The sequence below is a fragment of the Onychomys torridus genome, chromosome 3 (genome assembly GCF_903995425.1).
Source record: "Onychomys torridus chromosome 3, mOncTor1.1, whole genome shotgun sequence".
Lineage (NCBI taxonomy): Eukaryota > Metazoa > Chordata > Mammalia > Rodentia > Cricetidae > Onychomys > Onychomys torridus.
Window position 1 is genome coordinate 14678349 of NC_050445.1, and position 18510 is coordinate 14696858.

An 18510-nucleotide genomic window follows, 5' to 3' on the forward strand; every position below is an offset into this window, starting at 1 on the left:
AGTCTCAGCTACTGAGGATCTGAGGCAGGAAAATCACCAAGTCTCTGTAGGTCAGCCTGGGTAATACAGTAGGAGAGTCTCTGTCGTTGTTATTAAAAAGGGAGCTAAAGAGATAAAATGTTTGTACTTTAAAGCCAAAACCAGTCTAGTTTTTTAGCTGAGCAGCAGGATGACAATATGCTAATGCTGTACCAGGGCCTGCTAGATAAGGGAGAACATGGGCTCTGGGAAGCTTTATCATCAGGAACATGGTTAAGCTGTATACATTTAAATAATTTTTTTTTCTATCGGCTCGCTCTACTGTGCTCAGAGACATTGAATGTCAGGCTGTGTTTTTAGTAATTAAACTTTGTGAAATAGCAAGTTCTTTTTTTTAGAGAAAGGATCTCAATATGTTGTTGCTCAGGCTGGGCTCAAGTTCCTGGGTCCAGGTGATCTTCACGCCTCCTCAGCCTCCAGAGTGGCAGAAACTGTCCACTACAAATCCATAGTACCGCAGGAGCTCTTGGACTGCCTTGAGGGGGCGAGGGAGGGCAGATGGGGAATTATAGGGTCCCACTACGTACCACTGGCTGGCCCGATACTTGCTATGTAGAAACTTGCTATGTTTGGCTTCAGACTAAGAGACACCCCACCCCCACCCCAACCTGGCTGCTGTGTGCATATTCACATGTGTGGTGGTGGTGGTGGGCCTTCAGGTGTCCTCCTCAATTGCTCTCCTCCTTACTACTGAGACAGACTCTCTCACGTAAACCCAGAGCCTGACTATTCAGCTAGGTAAGCTAGCCAGCTTGACCTAGGCATTCCTGTTATCTGCCTCCTTGGTACTGGGATTACAGGTAGGTCACCAAACCTGCTTGGCATTTCCATGGGTGCTGGGGATCCTAATTCCAGCCTTATGTGGCAAGGGCTTCACCCACTGAGCCATCTCTCCAGCCCCAGGGCACTGCTATCTCATTGTAATAAGATTTAATAAGGTTCATTAACAAAACATTTCTCCAAGAGGAAGACCTATTATATTTAATTAGTGATGGGAATTCAAGGACAGCAAACAAAAAATGCTAACTACTCTACCCTAATGATTACCTTCTTTAACAGAGGACTTTGGGAGTTACACCTCCACACCTTTTCAGAGAAATATTTAGAAATATTCCTGAAAGCATAGAAACATGCCTTCCACATACTACTTGGTGTCTAGTAACTTATCTCAAGGAAATATGGTTGTGCACAAAGATACATTTGAAAAAATATAGACTAACACCTAGTTGATTCTTAACACAGGAGAGAGGTGGGCATAGTGACACATGCCTGTAATCCAGCACTTGGGAGGGAGAGGCAAGAGGATTAGGAATTCAAGGTCATCTTCCTCTGAAGAGCTGGAGGCCAGCCTAGGCTTCATGAGATACATACAGTCTCAAAAAGAAAACAAAACACAGAATAGGTAAGGGATAGGGCTGCAGCTGGGAGGCAGAGTCTGTTAGCATGTACAGAGAGCCCTGGGGTCTAGTCCCAGTACCACAAACACATCAAAACAGCACCAGCAGTGAATACACGCTGACACACACATGAAACACATATATATAAAGCTCTAAGAAATGATCATCCTGGATGTGGTGCTTCAAGCCTATAATCCTGGTACTCGGGAGGAAGAAGCAGGAAGGTCACTGTTCTAGGCCATTCGATGCTACATAGTAAGACCCTGTCTTAGAAACAATAAGACAAAATACTGTAAGTAGCTAAAATTTACTAGCTTCTGTGTGAGTGAGGCTGAGTACACAGGGTGATCACATAGAATACCTGAGACCCTAGTCTGATTCCAAGAAGTGAAAAAATAAGTAACTAAATGACATGAATAAATAATTTTACTAAATTCTAAGTGTGTGGACATTTTTCATTCAATATTCCTGCCACCCTGCCTATCATATGCCACTATTCTTCATTTCCTAAGTGAGTTAAGGCGTGCAGCTGCTAAGGAGCAGCAACAGATTCAGTATGGGAAGCACAGGAAATCTAAAATAGGACCCATGACAGTCTGAGTTTTAGAAAAGAAATGATTTCCTTGAGAAATAAATGGTGTGTTTAAAAGCAAGAGTCAGCAGCAACTAGCATTGATCTTGTCCATAATCAGAAAAGTTGAAGAACATCCCGACAAATAACAAAGCAGGACCTGTATTGAGAGCCAGGTGCCCTCAACACACCCAGGGGCAGCAGAATTGTCGCAAGTGCCTGCCACAAAGGCTACACAGCAAAATCTTGTCCAAAACATAGAAATAAAAACCCCTCCTTGAGGGGCTTAGACTTAACCAAGACTGAGTAATAGGTGTTGAGGGCCTTTGCACTGCCAGTCCTGAAGCATGCCAATGACCTTGACAAGCACTCTAATCCAATCAGGATCCAATATGGAATCCAGTGAAACTAAGATATGTATTACCTTTATGTCATTTTGACCTTTTTTGGTCTTATTGGTCTTTTTCTTGTTTGTTTTGATTTTTTGTGGTTATTATTATTATTATTTTTTGGTTGTCTTGTTTTTGTTTAGAGATAGAGAGAAGGGGAGAGACAGAGGGAGAGCACGGATGAGTATGGTAAGAATCAAGTTGAGTGGGTAGGAAGTACAGAGGGTCTGAGGAATTGGTGGAGAGCAGTGATCGAAATGTATTCTATGGAAAATTTTAATTGAAAAGAAGCAAACAATTTTGGGGACTGGGGATGTAATTCATCAGTCTAGCATCCATGAAGCCCTGAGTTTGAACCTCAGAACCACAAAACAAGCAACACAAACCCGGTTTCGTCTAAATAGCTTTTGCAGTGTTTTCTGAGAAGGCCAGAAAAAAGCTGGAAGCCGCAGAGGCGGCTCTTCAGCAGCGGAGTGGACTTTCCTCTCTGCACTGTTACCGGCCTGGCCGAAACCACCCATACCCCTCCTAATGGCAAGTACGACCTCAGGAATTCAGATGCCAAAGGGCAGAGGTTTCTACACAGGACGAGACTTAACTGTCTGCCAGGCTTTTCTCCCACTCTGAACCTGTAACAGGATGTTTGTTTATCTTACTAGCAAGTATGGTTATCTTTATCAATGGAGAAAGTGAACTCCATCTGTGTGTCTGAGTAACTACTCAGAGCCTTTTAGCCTGTCAAATTACTTAACTGAATCAAAACAAAAATCATTACTTCACAGTTAGCCACTAAAAAGTTTCTTAGGACTTGGTCAGCAAATACAAAGACCTGAGAGTTCAGTCCCTAGAACCTCCCATTTCAAAAAGCTGGGTATGGTGACACATACTTGTCATCTCAAGAATTTAGTGACCAGCCAGCCTAGCCTACTTGGTAAACTGGTTGGTGGATTATAGCATGCATGCTGAGGAGTCTACAGGCTCCATCCATCTCAAGAGATTACAGCCCTCCCCCAAATCTCAACTAAGTGGCTTCAGATTTCAATCTTCCTTTGATAAGCTCAAACATAGTCTTTAACAATTTCCATCTTTTCTCTTAGTTAAAAAGCTTTCCATGCTTCCTGCTAAATGCAGCATGTCCTGGTCTTTCAAGATTTGCATCTCTCAAAATGTTGTCTCCATTTTAGTGCAGCTGAATTTGTATGCCTGGCACACAACAAGATGAAAACGTTTTTATATTTTGGACTTTCCACAACACAGTTTGTACTCTGCTGAAAAGAAACTCTACTGCTACAGATTGCTATTTTGTACAGGGCATATTAAGTAAAAATGGTGAAGTAAGCTTTTCCTATTGGTGCATTGTTGTGGGATATTTGTACACTGTGAAGAGGTACTGCTGTGATTGGTGTAATAAAAAGCTGAATGGCCAATAGCTGGGCAGGAGAGATAGGCAGAACTTCCGGGCAGAGAGAGGAAAGGGATAATAGAGGCAAAGAACAAGTCAGACACACAGAGTGGGAGAGAGGCAAGAGCCACATGGTAGAATGTAGATTAATAAAAATATGGGTTAATTTAAGTCATAATAGCCAGTGGGACAAGCCGAAGCTAAGGCCTCGTGATTAATCATAAGTCTCCGAGTTGTTATTTCCGGGCTGTCGGTCCCCAAGAGAAAGCATACTTCAGTGCATTCTATCTGACACACCTGAACGGAGAACACAAAGACAACTCACCACACATCAAGATGTTCACACCTCACAACGGCAACAACACAGAACAAGCATGGCTAACTGGTTATGGGTGTGGCTCAGTGGAAACACACGTGCTTCAGTTAGTATGCAGGAGGACCTGGGGAGATTCCTCACACAAAAAAGACAATTCAAGCCTGCAATGGAGGCTGAGACAGAAGGATCACTGAATTTAGTACAGGTTAGCTTGGGCTACATAGTGAGATTGTCACAAGAAAAACAATAAAAATTAAAAAAAGCACAAGAAGATGGAACACAACTAATTCCACTTACAGATTCTAAAGTCTTAGATGCTCTAGCTAGAAACTAAATTGAACGCTATAATAGCCAATACAAGCAAAGCCAATGTCACTAAGTGATCAGAGATGAAGGGTAGGATCATAGGCAATTTTCTTCCATTACTTTCTGAGGTGACTATGTCACTAGCATTACCTGGAAACAGTAATTACCTGAGCTTCAGGCAGCTAGACTCAGCCTAAGTTAAAGACAGTCATGCTGATAATCAGAGCCAGATGTTATGAGTCAGGCAGATAATGCAGTATGCAGTTGGTCCTAAGTCCATGCTGTCAACCCAGAGAGACTTAGTTTCTCCTTCTAGGGTTTCCAGTCCAGTGCACTGTAGTCTCCCTTTTCTTTCTGTCTTCTATTCACCCCCTTCCTTTGTTCTTTAATTTTTTCTTTTCACAGACAAGGTTTTGCTATGAAGGCCCTGGCTTTCAATTTACCACCCACCTTTCTTAGCCTCCCAAGTGCAGGGATTATGGTGTACCCTATACCATACCTGACTCGTCTCCCCCCCTCACCCCAATGCTAACTAACATCAGGAAGTTTCAGTTTTGCATTTCAGCATGCTACAAGGCTTAGAAGTTCTCAACTGGTTCCTCTCTGCTTCTGTAAGAATCCATCTAGTGTCTCATTTGTTCTTTTAGAATTGTAACAGTTTGATAAGACCTTGGAGGATGAACTAACTGATCGCTGTTCCCGAGGAAGCTGCATTTAATACGGTGACTTGAAGGCTGGAGCAATGGCTCAGTGGTTAAGAGCACTGGCTGCTGTTGCAGAGGACCTGGCTTCTGTTCCCAGCACCCACATAGCAGCTCATAACCATCTAGAACTCTAGTTCCAAGGGATCTGATACCTTCTTCTGACCTCCCTGGGAACCAGGCACACACATGCAGGCAAAACACTCATATACATAAATAAATCTTAAAAAAAATACAGTGTTTGTATTATTATTATTATTATTATTGTTAATAATAATTATTATTCCATTTATTGTTTTCTCAAATGCATTGGCTCAAGAGATCCTGTATCTTAGACTTTCAAGTAGCTTGTAATACAGGTGGGATACCACAACTGGCTTTGACTATGGGGTTCTTAATGGTGTCTCCAATGTAACTTCCCAAACAGAAGGGCACATGGGGCCATAGACATGAAGCACTGTGATGGGACAAGGCAGAGGAGACAATGGAGAACAGAGAACTTTTCAGGTCACACTATCTGCTTTCACCTACGTACAAGAAGGAACTTACCAAACAGATTAAGCAACCCCTCATCGACTGCAAGACAAGTTTGTATCTTTCTTATTCTAGTAGATTAAAAAAAAAAAAAAAAAAAGAGGGAGATAAGGCAAAGAGCATGCAAAACAAAATGACCAAAAGACAATTAAGTCTGCCATAATTGTTGTCACACTTGTTAAAAATGTATAGCTTACTTGTTAAAGTAACTCCGAGGGCTTACATAAGAGCACTAACCTGCCAGGCATGGTGGCTCACCCCTTCAGCCCCAGCACTCAGGAGGCAGAAGCAGGCAGATCTCTGTGAGTACAAGGCCAGGCTACATATTGAAATCCTGTCTTTAAAAAGAGCACATGCCCTTCAGACAATGAATATATACTAAGAAAACAATTAAAGCACCTAACACCAGGGTCAGAGAGGTAGCTCAGCAGACAGCTTTTGCCTGGCTAGCAAGCCTCAGCTTCTTGCTCAATCTCCAGCAACACATAGAAATAAAAAGTGCATCAACACTAGTTCATCAAATCAACAGTCTACTGCAGGAGAAGCCTGCCACCTGCTGACAAAAACCTGCACCTTATACATGTTCCTGACTGCTGGCATGTTTTGGGTTGTCTGTTTTTTTGTTTTTTGTTTTTAAATGACTTTTGCTTGTTTAATTATCAATTAACTTATTTATTTAGAGACAGAGAGTCTCACTATGTAACCCTAAGTGGCCTAGAAGTCACAGAGTTCCATTTGTTTCTGCCTCCCGAGTGCCACCTGCCCAGTCATGACTGATACTTTAATGGGAGCAAAACAATCTCTCAGGTATGGTTTTCATTTAAATAAACAGTGAAAATGCCAATGCTGTGGCACATGGCTATCAGCCCAAGGTACAATATGCAGTTAGATTAGAAGACACAAGACAAGAGAAAAGGCTGCCTCATTCTCTTGGTTCTGGTTTGAACATTTATTTTCAACATAATGGACCATGCCACTTGCTAAAGGACTGTAGACCTCCCTCTGAGAGGCACCACAGACTGTTAAATGGTTAATGAACCAGAGTCCAAGTCCCTGTCACCCATGCACAGGTAAGGGTCCCTTTCATCAACTACAGTTAACTCTCATCACCCATGCACAGTAAGGTCCCTTTCATCAACTACAGTTAACTCCTGATGGGGGAATGTCTTTTTGTATCCTGTGAAAATATGTTGCTCTGATTGGTTGATAAATAAAGCTGTTTAGCCAATGGTGAGGCAGAATAGGGTTAGGCGGGACATTCTAACTAGAGAGGAGGAAGTTGAAAGGCAGAACAGAGAGGATGCTGCCAGCCTCTACCATGAAGAAGCAAAATATAATGATACCAGTAAGCCATGAGCCACGTAACACAGTACAGATTTATAGAAATAGGTTAATTTAAGATGTAAGATCTAGCTAGTGAGAAGCTTGAGCCAATAGGTCATACAGTTCATAATTAATATAAGCCTCTGTGTGTTCATTTGGGTCTGAGCAGCTGCTAGAGGTAAGGATGCAAGAGCCAGGTAGGCACAGGAAAACTTTCAGCTACAAACTCCAATCACCCATGCACAGGTAAGGGTCTCTTTCATCAACTACAGCTGGAAACAAAACCAGTCCTCAGGAGGCTAAGGCAGGAGGATTATGGATTAGAGGTCCTATGTGGCTATAGAGCAAGACCTTGTTTCAAAATAATGTTTATCACTCCATCCCGCTCAAGAGACTAGGAATACAACACACCTATAGTCAACTTACACAAAAGGAGGAAAACTCAAAGCACTTCCACTATAATCAGGAATGAGGCAAGGGTGTCCACTTTCTCCACTCACCTAACATAGCACTTTAAGCCTTAGCTCGAACAAAAGAAGGGAGGAAATAAACGGGACACAAATAAGAAAGGGAGAAGTCAAAGTACCTTTATTTGCAGATGACAGGATTCTGTGCACAAAGATCACAACGGCCCCAGCAGAAAACTCTTAGCAAACAGAGGCATATAAAATTAAGACACACAAAAAAATCAGTAGGCTTTCCATCTATATACCAATAACAAACATGCTAAGAAAGAAATCAGGGAAACTATCCCATTCACAGTTGTATCAAAAAGTAAAATACTGGTGGCTGAAGAGATGGTTCAGCAATTAAGAACAATGGCTGCTCTTCCAGAGGACCCAAGTTCAGTTCCCAGCACCTATGTCAGGCAGTTCCAGGGGCATCTGATGCCTTCTTCTGGCCTCAGAAAGCATCTGCACTTATGTGTGTGATACACACACACACGCACGCACACACACACGCACACACACACTTAAAAATGAAATATTTTTAAAGTAAATATAATAAAGCTACAGAAGGAACTGGAAGTCCTGTACAACTTTAAAACACACTGTTTAAGCAGAGGCTGGCTAGACCTGAGAGTGCATGTCTGTGGGGACCCTAAAGAGACAAGGCAGGAGGATGAGTAGATCCCAACTTAGACTACAGTCATGAGATTCCTTTCAAAAAACAACCACCAAACAAAAACTTCAGATTGCTGGTCCTTATCTGCAGATTCCTGGTTCAGACTGTGTATACAAGATAGGGCTGCATAAATTACGTTCCTTAAGTCACTAGCAAGTGGGAGAACTTAAAAAATAATGGTCCATATTTTCTGGTTGCCATGATTTCTGTAAGCAGCTTTTGTGAGCCTTCGCCAGATGATAAACACTGCTCTGCTAAGGAAAAACACGTCTACTTAACCCTCAGTCAACGGTTATGCTGTTAGTACGAATACAGAAAGTAAAAGGATGAGAAGAGTTTTTGAACAAACTGAAAATGTTAGGAACTTGCTCGAAACTGGTCTCATTGTCACACAGATGAGTACACAATTTAAAAAAACAAGAAAAAAATAGTAATTGTTTCAGGAAGTAACTCTAAGCTCACTAGATAGGATGGACATCAAACTTATAGGGTTCAAACTGTGGTTAACTGTGGCATGAAGATAATGCAAAGGAAGCATGACCCATGTGATTTAGAAGAACAAAGTCATATAGCCTGCTACAAACATTTCTGGAACATTTGCTAATTTGGGGATTCAGGATAATCTCAGAGGCTGGGGATGTGGCTTGGTGGTAGAGCACTTTCCTCGTATGCTCAGACAATTCCACAGAAAGAGAGTTAGCTATAAAGATAAGGTCAATGTCAAGAGTTTAGTGTACTTACATCTCTTGTCTTAAAACACATTTTCTCCAAACTTGACTAACTGATTGCTATTCCTCAAATTTTGCCATTAGGGTCATCTCCTGCTTCCTTGAAGACAGGATTTCTCACAAATTAGACTTGTTTATTCTTTTTAAAGTCTGTGACCTTTGGGTTTAATTTTATCAGCACTTCCCTCTTCCTTGAACAATGTACCTCATAAACCACCTTCAGTTCCAAAAGGAAACAAATTCATAGTTCTTACTTAATTTTCAAACTTTGCTTCATCTTCTAACTTGGTTCTAAGTTATAGTCTCTGAAAAACGTAATTACACACACACACAGCAGCAGCAGCACTACTGTTACAACACTTAAACCTCTCTCAGTCTCCTTCTCTCTCCTCTCCTCCCTCCGCTCCAACTTAAATCTAAAGCATGGACTATCTTTTTCTTAGCAAATCCAGCTCTCAGTTCCTGCTGAATCACGCTGAAGTTGTTTTCCTTGGTGTAAGATCCCACCTCCACCTGAATCTCAGTTCAGTCACTCCTACCTAATCTGAAATGAATCACCATATTAAAACACTCACAATGTAAAATCCTGGTACCTGAGGAGTAAGCTGTCTTACTTTGTCTATTGGTGTGACAAAACAACATGACCAAGGCAATTTAGAGAAGGAAAGTATTTAATTTAGAGCTCATGGTTCCAGAGGGTTAGAGTCCATGACCATCACGAGGAACACAAGACAAGCGCAGGCAGGCAGGCGTGACTTGCTGGAGCAGTGATTGCGAGCTTACATCTGATCCATAAGCGCAAGAATGAGCTAACAGGGAGTGGCGTGGGTTTTTGAAACCTCAAAGCCCGTCCCTAGTGACACACTTCTTCAAACAAGGCCACACATTCTAATCCTTCCCAAACAGTTCCACCAACTGGAGACTAAGCATTCAAACATATGAGCCTATGGGGGCCATACTCATCCAAATCACCAAATAAGTTGGCATGGATTTGTTTGTGGGGTACCCCTTCTTCCACTCAGTCCCCCTACTCCTGACTGGGCCTTTACCCTACTATAGGGTTAACCACCTATCTGGTGGTCCCTCACGCTTCCCCGGGGTCCTGGTGGTCCCTCGTGACTCTTGTTCTACTGACAGAGTTTTCTGGTAGCCAGGGCTCTGGCCTTACTGCTGGGTTTTTGCCCTTCCTTTCTTAGTTCTTGCCTCATTAGTAGCTTAGCAAACTAGGGACATGAATGCAAAGGAGATCATGGTGACATCTTTTGGTATATCCAGTTACAAATGCCCTCTTTAATCTTCATCAGGTGTCAATCTACCTGGAAGGTACAATCTATGTAAAAGTGCTAATCTCTAAATCTTCGGTTACTAGGACAACACTCCTTCCTTCTCACCACCCCTGCTTCTGCTAAACTATCAGCTCTCAGTTCATTTTCCAGGATAAAACCAAATCACAGCCTGTAAGGATACCACAAGAGACTAGAAGTTAGACACGTCTCTGAAAATGCCATGCTGTCAGAAAATGCTTTATACAGCTTTAACTTTCATTTCAGAAAAACAAAGGTAACTTCCTAAACGTGGAGGGATGATGAGGTGAGGGTTTTGTTCTAAGGGTGTCAACACTAGGGCTGGGGGTGCAGCTCAGAAATAGAATGCTTTCCTGGAATACTGAATCCCCAGTGCTGAGAACAGCAATAACACACACACACACACACACACACACACACACACACACACACACACTTTCTAAAATAAAAAGAAAGCATAAAACAAAACAAAACACTAAAAAACTTATCTAGAAAAACACACTGTCTTTATCATTCAGTTTAAAAAAAAGATATACCGAGGGAAGGTTAAAGGGTACAGAGAGAGCAGGCTGGGCTTCCTAAAAGGCCACTTCCTTTCTCCTGGGCAACACTGTGAGGGAAGACTGACTGACTGCTCAAGGACAGACATTTGGGCACAATGATAAGAAAAAGGGAGCACCCAGCGGCCTCTCCCTGCCTCACTGCCAGTGCACTCCCAACCTGAAGGGACTGTGGCCTGAATAGAGCTTTTTCCTTGGCTCTCTGGCATGCACATCAGTCTTCTCCTGCATTTTAGTTGGCTGTCTTTCCCAACAGATAAAACACTGGCTAGTGGGTTCCATCCAAGGACCATGACAATGACATGTCTGCCCTAGAACCGTCCATGGGGGACTGCAGAGGAGGTCAGAACAGCAGAGGAGGCCAGAATACAAGCACGGGCACATCTTGAGCCAAGTGTATGGACAGTGGTGCAGATGAAGCTGAAGGCACGGCTATTCACGCTCTCCCCGAAGGAGGGTTGGATATACCTACATTGGGCCTTCTCTGCCTTGCTTTTAGTTCAGACATAGAACTTCAGACTGTATTGGATTTCCATCCTAAAGCCACAAAGGGTCTACTCATCCTGTAACAGTACCCTTCTTTCACTGATGTGGAAAACAATCCCCGGCTTACAGAGAACTTCCCAAGTTACAGTTTGCTCAGGTGTAGTGAGGGCAGGCAACCCAGGCAAGGCCACACCACTGAGAAATTGAAAAACAAGAGTCTGAGTCCTGAGCTGTTTGACCCAGTGTTCTCATTCTTACTGGGCTCTACAAGGGTATCCAGTGGTAATGCCTAAGCAAGGGAAAAGATACTGTATACCCACTGAGAACCCACTGAGAAAATCACTTTGTGGCCGGGCGGTGGTGGTGTACGCCTTTAATCCCAGCACTTGGGAGGCAGAAATAGGTGGGTCTCTGTGAGTTCGAGGCAGCCTGGGCTACAGAGTGTGTTCCAGGAAAGGCTCCAAAGCTACACAGAGAAATCTTGTCTCAAAAAACAAAACAAAAACAAACCACCACCACCACCAAACAACAACAACAAAAACCACTTTGCTCCTAATGTTTCTTTCTCTTTTTTAAGTCTTAAAAACTAGGAAGACAAATATAATTTGATAACTGAGCAAATATTAAAGCTGAAGCAGGAGCCAAGCAAATGTGTATGTTGCAGCAGGACTCTTTTGGCCAGCCACACACTCAGTCGTCTCTGCTGCTGGAGCAGTCTCTCTGTGGGTTGAGTCTGAGTGGCACTTGTCCAAGAAACAGCCATCTAGAACTAGAGACACAGGCCCCTGCTCCAGGAAGGTGTCTGAATTTAAAAGAAAGATTTACTCTTGGGGACTGATGAGATTGCTAGTGTTTTTAAAGTGGTTGTGGTGAAACCTGGCTGCCTGAGTTCCATCCCCAGGTCCCCATGTAAAGCTAGGAAAGAACTGATTCCACAGACATGTCTTCTGACCTCCACGATGGGCTGGGGCATGTGTGCACAGACGTACACACACAAATATCTCTCTGAGTTCATGGCTAGCCTGGTCTACAAAGCGAGTTCCAGGAAAGGGACAAAGCTACACAGAGAAACCCTGTCTTGAAAAACAAAAACAAAAAAACAAACAAAAAAAGTCGGGCGGTGGTGGCACACGCCTTTAATCCCAGCACTCAGGAGGCAGAGCCAGGTGGATCTCTGTGAGTTCAAGGCCAGCCTGGGCTACCAAATAAATTCCAGGAAAGGTGCAAAGCTACACAGAGAAACCCTGTCTCGAAAAACTAAAAATAAATAAATAAATGAATAAATAAATACAGTGATTACTCTTGTTAAGCACAATCTGTTAGATAATGCTTTAACCAACACCTCAAGTAAAAAGATTTTGAATCTAAAGTATACAGACTGTCACTACAGAACTTCTGCAGTTCCATGGCCCCAGGACAACATAACTCCAGCACCAGCAAGGAGACTTTTTGTTTTGAGTCTTCTTGGTTTCTTGATCTTATTAGAGAGTGTTTATTTTAGGACATGGCAATGATGAGCATTCTCAGTTTAAAAAATGGCTTTCTGTCCCATACTTGGAAGGCCGAGGCAGGGCTACTCTGTGTTCCATGCATGTCTGGGCCTTGTCGCAAGATCCTGTCTTAACAGACAACACAAGGGCTGACAAGATGGCTCTGGAGTAAAGGCTCCTTCCTGCAGCACACACCGAGCTACCAGCGTCCATGTGAAGGTGAAGGACGTTACAGACCCTCAAGCTGCCCTCTGAGCTCCATAAGCATGTGTGTGCCCCTCCTATATCATGCACACACATACAATAATAATTATAAAAATTAAAAAAGCACAACCCCAACGTCTATGGGCTTGTTGAAATCCAAACATCATAAATATGAGTTTTTAGATGCAGGTTCTACTGATGAGAAGCATCAAACCTTGTTTTGGAGACTTTTGTTGCTGTTGTTCCGTTTATTTATTTATTTTTTGGCATTTTTAGGCTAACATTTCACTTAGCTGTGATTCAAAATCATATTTCTTTTAAAAAACTGGATTTATTTATTTTATATGTATGAGTGTTTTGCTTGAACATACACATGTGCACCATGTGTATGTCTGTTGCCCGAAGAGGTCAGAAAGCACTGGATACTCTGGAACTGAAGTCAGAGATGGTGTTGAGCCATCCTGGGGCTGCTGGGAACCAAACCCAGGTCCTCTGTAAAAGTCATAAGTGTTCCTAACCACTGAACTCTCTAGTCCCAGAGTCATCATTTCTTATCATCATAATCTACTGCCACAGGCTTAATGGTATACACATCTATAATCCCAACTAGAGTCAAGGAAAGAGAGCTGCAGATTCAAGGTCAGCCAGGGCAATTTACCAAAACCCAGTCTCCAAATAAAAATGTAAATGGGCTTTTGTAAAGGGCTGGTTTAGCACGCAACAGGTTCAATCCTTAGATTAGAAAATTAAAAAATCTAACTGTAAATGCTCACTTGTAATGCTAACATATATTCACATTTTTACATACTTTGTTGAAAATGTTTTTTTTTTCACAGAGATACAGGACATGGTAGCACCTGAACTGTTGTGAAGTTGTTTGTGTGTCAAGCAGCAGGAAATAATTCACTTTGTCTCAATGACCCAATGCTGCTTCTTCAGAAGACAACCCTGATAATGTAGAAATTAACAATGATGATGATCGTGTTGTCCTGATAGTGTAGACAATCTGGAAATCTGGGCATGATAGAGCAATCCTGTAATCCCAGCATTCTGGAGCCTGAGGCTGGAGGACTCTCAAGTCCCTGGTCAACCTAAGCTACACAAGGAGAAAGACCCTGTTTCAATACACTAGCAAATCTAAGGACCACTAAAACTGATATAATTTCAAATGCCTCAAAATTGTATCGTTAGAAAATTTTAATTATGTCTATTATTTCATTGTTTGGGGAGGGGGTGCAGGGCTGTGCATGTGGCCATCACACAGGATAACCTGCAAGCTGGTGCTATCCCCACGCCATCCCATGTGTTCTGAGCATCAAATCCAGGTTATCAGGCCTGGCACCAAGTGCCTTCACTCACTGAGCTATCTTGCTGACATTTTTAAAAACCAAGTAAACTACCACCACCAAAAAACCCCAACCCCTTTTAGATCACTAGAATTCCATTACTAAAAGAGGCTCTGGGTAGGGTGTAGTCTGTAAAACCTGTCCGAAAGGCCAAGAAATAACACACATCTACAGTCCTAACTAAGGAAGGTCGGGTTGGAGGTCAGCTCAGTGCTGGGGTCTGAGACAGGATAGGCAATACAGCAAGACTGTCTCAAAACAAAACCACCGAACACCCAGCCTAGCCTTGGTCACTCTTGCCACACTGTTTACTGGGCAGCCACCATGCCATTTTCAGCTGGAAACACATGTATGGACTCGCTGGGAGTGTGACCAAGACAGAAGACCCAACTGACAGAGCTCTCGGGGGTCAAATGGGAACAATATTAGCAACAAATGAAGCAGTACTGAATTTTAACTCCAAACAGAAGACAAATATCCATGAGCCTGTATGATGCATAAATCAATGAGGACAGATGACTTCCCAGTACAGAATAATCCCAGGTAGTCAATGCAGATACTTTACCCCTAAGGACCTGAACTCTAACTCTGTACTGGAAACACAAACTTAACTTCTCCATGAGGAGGCGATGGAAAACAATTGACCGTGGAGAATGCTGACAGGCAATTCTGACAGACGTACCTCACCCGGCGACAGCCTCATGCTAGCAGTTAGGCTACGTACTGAAAGTAACACTTCGCTAGTCACCCTCTGGGAAACTCACAGCCCTAGTTAATCATGAGAAAACGTCCTGATGCCATCTAGCCAAGGACAGTCTACAGAAGACCTCACGATAACAACTTGAGACTGTGAGGGATGAAAACAAGTCAAGTCGGAGAAAGTGCCCCAGTCAAGAAGAGATAAGGAGGCTGGGAGTGTAGGTGAGGGGTAGAGCACATGTCCAGAGGCCCTGGGTTTAATCTCAGGACCAAAGTGGGGTAAGATAAGGAGCCATGATGACTAAGTGTGCTGTGGTACCCAAGAGAGACTCCTGGAACAGACAAGGACATGAGTAAAAGTACAGGAAATCTGAGAAAACCAAACCAAACCCCACCATGGCCATTTAATATGTCAATATTTGCTCATTAACGGTATCAAGTGAGGCATATAAGGTGTTAACAAAGGAAACCAGCATGCGATAATATGCGAATACTTGTTCAATACTACTGTAAATCTACATCGCCTTGAAGTAAAATGCACAGAGAAAGTGTTTGATAATGACAAGTTAATCAGTAATCTTAAGAGACTGTAGGTGTGAAAAGGAGAAATCTGGAGCTGGTCATGGTGGTGCACACCTGTAAACCCAACTGAGGCAGGATTGCAAATTCAAGGCAAGGATAAACAATTTAGAAAGATCCTGTCTCAGAAGGGGCTGGGGGTTGCTAATGAAGTAGGTATGCTTGCCTAGCAGGTGTAAAGCCTTGGGGTCTATACCCAGTATAGAGGGTGTGTGTATGCTGAAAACTTCATTAGTAAGTAGGGGTAGATGTTAATATAGATTCGGGGAGCACACACAAGGATAATTAAATGTGGAAAGTACTAGCCAACTTTGCTAAATGGGTTGTCCTATCTCTCTGAATACTTCTAATGTGCCTGCTAATTGGTTTTCTCTGGATATCTAGGTTGCTATGGTATTGGACATTTCCACTATGGCATGCATAGCTCACCAGAAATTCCCTAATGTCTTTGGTTAAAAATGCCCTGCTTGGCAGGGTGGCTCATGCATGTAATCCTGTACTCAGGAGGCTGAGGCAAAAGGATCGCCATAGGTTCAGAGGATCACAAATGGTGTCATCCCTGCCCCTCCCCCCCCCAGCCTACCTTGGTGAGGTAGTTATATATTTTCTGTGACCAGAATATGGGTTCCCTGGGTTTCTACAAATTCTATAAAGGAAGGGCATAGAGTGGGCACAGCAGACCTCCTAAGCCATGACTATTATAAAGAGAAATAACCAGAGCTGGAATCCATATTTCAGATCATTCTAATATTTCTACCATCTAAAGGAACAATCTACTAAAATTACAAAAGTAAACAAACAAACAAACAAACAAACCTAACTCTTTTCACATTTTCTATTGAAAAACTACCAGCAGGCCAGACACAAATTACAGCTAATTTAAAACAACGCACTATATGTACAGGCAAAGATGGACCGATTTGTACGATACCACCAAGACTGAAGTTGGCAGTCTTGGTGGGTCTTCATTATGTTTCACAACGAAGGAAAACCCTTTCTTGAGATTTTTGTGAAAAACCAGTCCACAGCTTAAGTACATACAGAAAGATATAGAAATCCGCTTTTTTTCTTTTTCTTTTCCCCACGGATGGATTATAAATTTTGAGTACAGAGCAAAATAAAGCCATTTAAGTTCTTGACGCAGGCAGCAAAACTTCTGACACAAAATGTTTGCAACCAGAAGTATACAAAGAAAATAAGATCTAACAACACACAAATAACCTAAAATAGTGTTCAGATCGTCAACTTTATGTTTTGGTTCCGGATGTTCAGTAAAGAAATCACATTCATGCTCATCAAGTACCATCAAAACAAAAACCCCAAATGAAACACATCCAGCCTGGCAACAAGTCACTTCAAAATTCACATGGAATTCTTGAGACAAACAATTTTAACGAAGCTGTAAATAATTCTTAAAAGAACATTTTAAGGATTCACGCAGGAGCTTTGGGGGGGGGCGGCACAAGAACACTTCTTAGAGCACTAACCAGACAAGGAAGACCACTCAAATATTCGAGCTAGCCCAATATCCCACTGGTTGGCTGGCATTTCTAAAAACACTGAGGATGCTGTTTTCACAACATAACTCAAGGCAGCCCGGATGCAAAAAAACAAAACAAAACAAAAAAACCCGACTCCTGAACAGGAGTCTGAATCGGATTAGCTGCACCTCTTGGAGGCGGGTGCGGATCTGAGATTAGCTCTGGAGAAACAGGTTTTTCAGCAAGGGGTAGTTAGTTATCTCGGAGCATCTGTTCAGACACCGCCAAGCATCAGCACGCGTGCAGCCGGCCCTCGCAGGGAGGAGCTCGGCCCACGCCGCTCCGGCAACCCGCGCGCGAGCCGCTGCGACCGCACTCACCATCTCGATGATCTTGGTCTTGCGGCCCGTCTTTCTCTTCAAGGTGAATATGTACTGGGCCAGCACCACGCCCGCCACCACCGCGCACACACTGGCGCTCGCCACCGCGCCCACCCGCGCCACGGCCGCGCGGTCCATGGACAAGCCCGCGTGCCGCGCGAAAAGCCCAAGACCCGCGGCTAGGAGCCCAGGGGCGCGGCAGCACGCCGCACACCAGTCCGGAGCTCCGCCCCGCACGGCGGAGACCGAGGAGGCCCCGCCCCAAAGAGATGAGGGGCGGGGACAGCGGGGCGGAGACAATGTGGCCCTTGCCCGGAACCCCGCCCCTACGCGGAGGCGGAACTTCCTCTGACCCCTGACGCCAGAGCTACGCCGCAAAGACCCGGAAGGAGACCTCCTCAATGCGCGCTAAAGCCAAGTAGCGCATATGTAATCCAGAATCCCAGTGCTCCGGACGCTAGCTAGGCTGTGCCTATAGTACATAGTAAGACCGTCCCAGATATACGAGGCAACAAACAAAGCCCTGCCCCAGTGAAAGAGATTTCAACCACTGCCCACTCAGAAACTGTGTCCCGACTCTGCCAACGTGGACTACAACGCCCAGGAGGCTCAGCGGCGCCATGTCTGACTTGCGCAGTAGCATCTTGGGTGGGAAGGCCAGGGTTTAGGCTTCTTGGGGAGTTCTGTGTGCTACAGGTCATCCTTTCTCAGTCTCATCTTACTCCCTAGTTTAGCATACTTTCCTCAACAGTGTGAACAGCCAGACTTGCAGTTGTCCTCACTTCCCAGTGTTGTTGTTGTTGTTGTTATTATTATTATTATTATTATTATTATGTATTTTAATTTTACACATCAGCCATGGGTTCCCCTGACCTCCCCCCTCCCGCCCCTACCCCCCACCTTCCCTCTGGACCCTCCCCTCCATTCCCATGTCCTCCAGGACCAAGACATCCCTGGGGATTCATTTCAAACCTGATAGATTCAGTACAGGCAGGTCCTGTCACCTCCTTCCAGACTGAGCAAAGTGTCCCTGTGTAAGCCCAAGGTTCCAAACAGCCAGCTCATGCACTAAGAACAGGTCCTGGTCCCACAGCCTGGGTGCCTCCCAAACAGTTCAAGCTATTTAATTGTCTCACTTATCCAGAGGGCC

At 43.6% G+C, this 18510-nt stretch overlaps 1 protein-coding gene across 2 annotated transcripts in view; it reads right to left on the bottom strand.

Annotated features, from left to right (window-relative positions):
- The window catches only part of Nt5c3a (5'-nucleotidase, cytosolic IIIA), a 37290-nt gene extending 19662 nt beyond the window's left edge, over positions 1-17628 (bottom strand). For both annotated transcript variants that reach the window (XM_036182857.1, XM_036182858.1), the window contains exon 1: positions 17361-17628. In XM_036182857.1, coding sequence (XP_036038750.1) covers positions 17361-17498 — 138 coding nt within the window. In that variant the 5' untranslated portion in view covers positions 17499-17628. The remainder of the gene's footprint in view (positions 1-17360) is intronic.
- Positions 17629-18510: the final 882 nt, after the last annotated feature.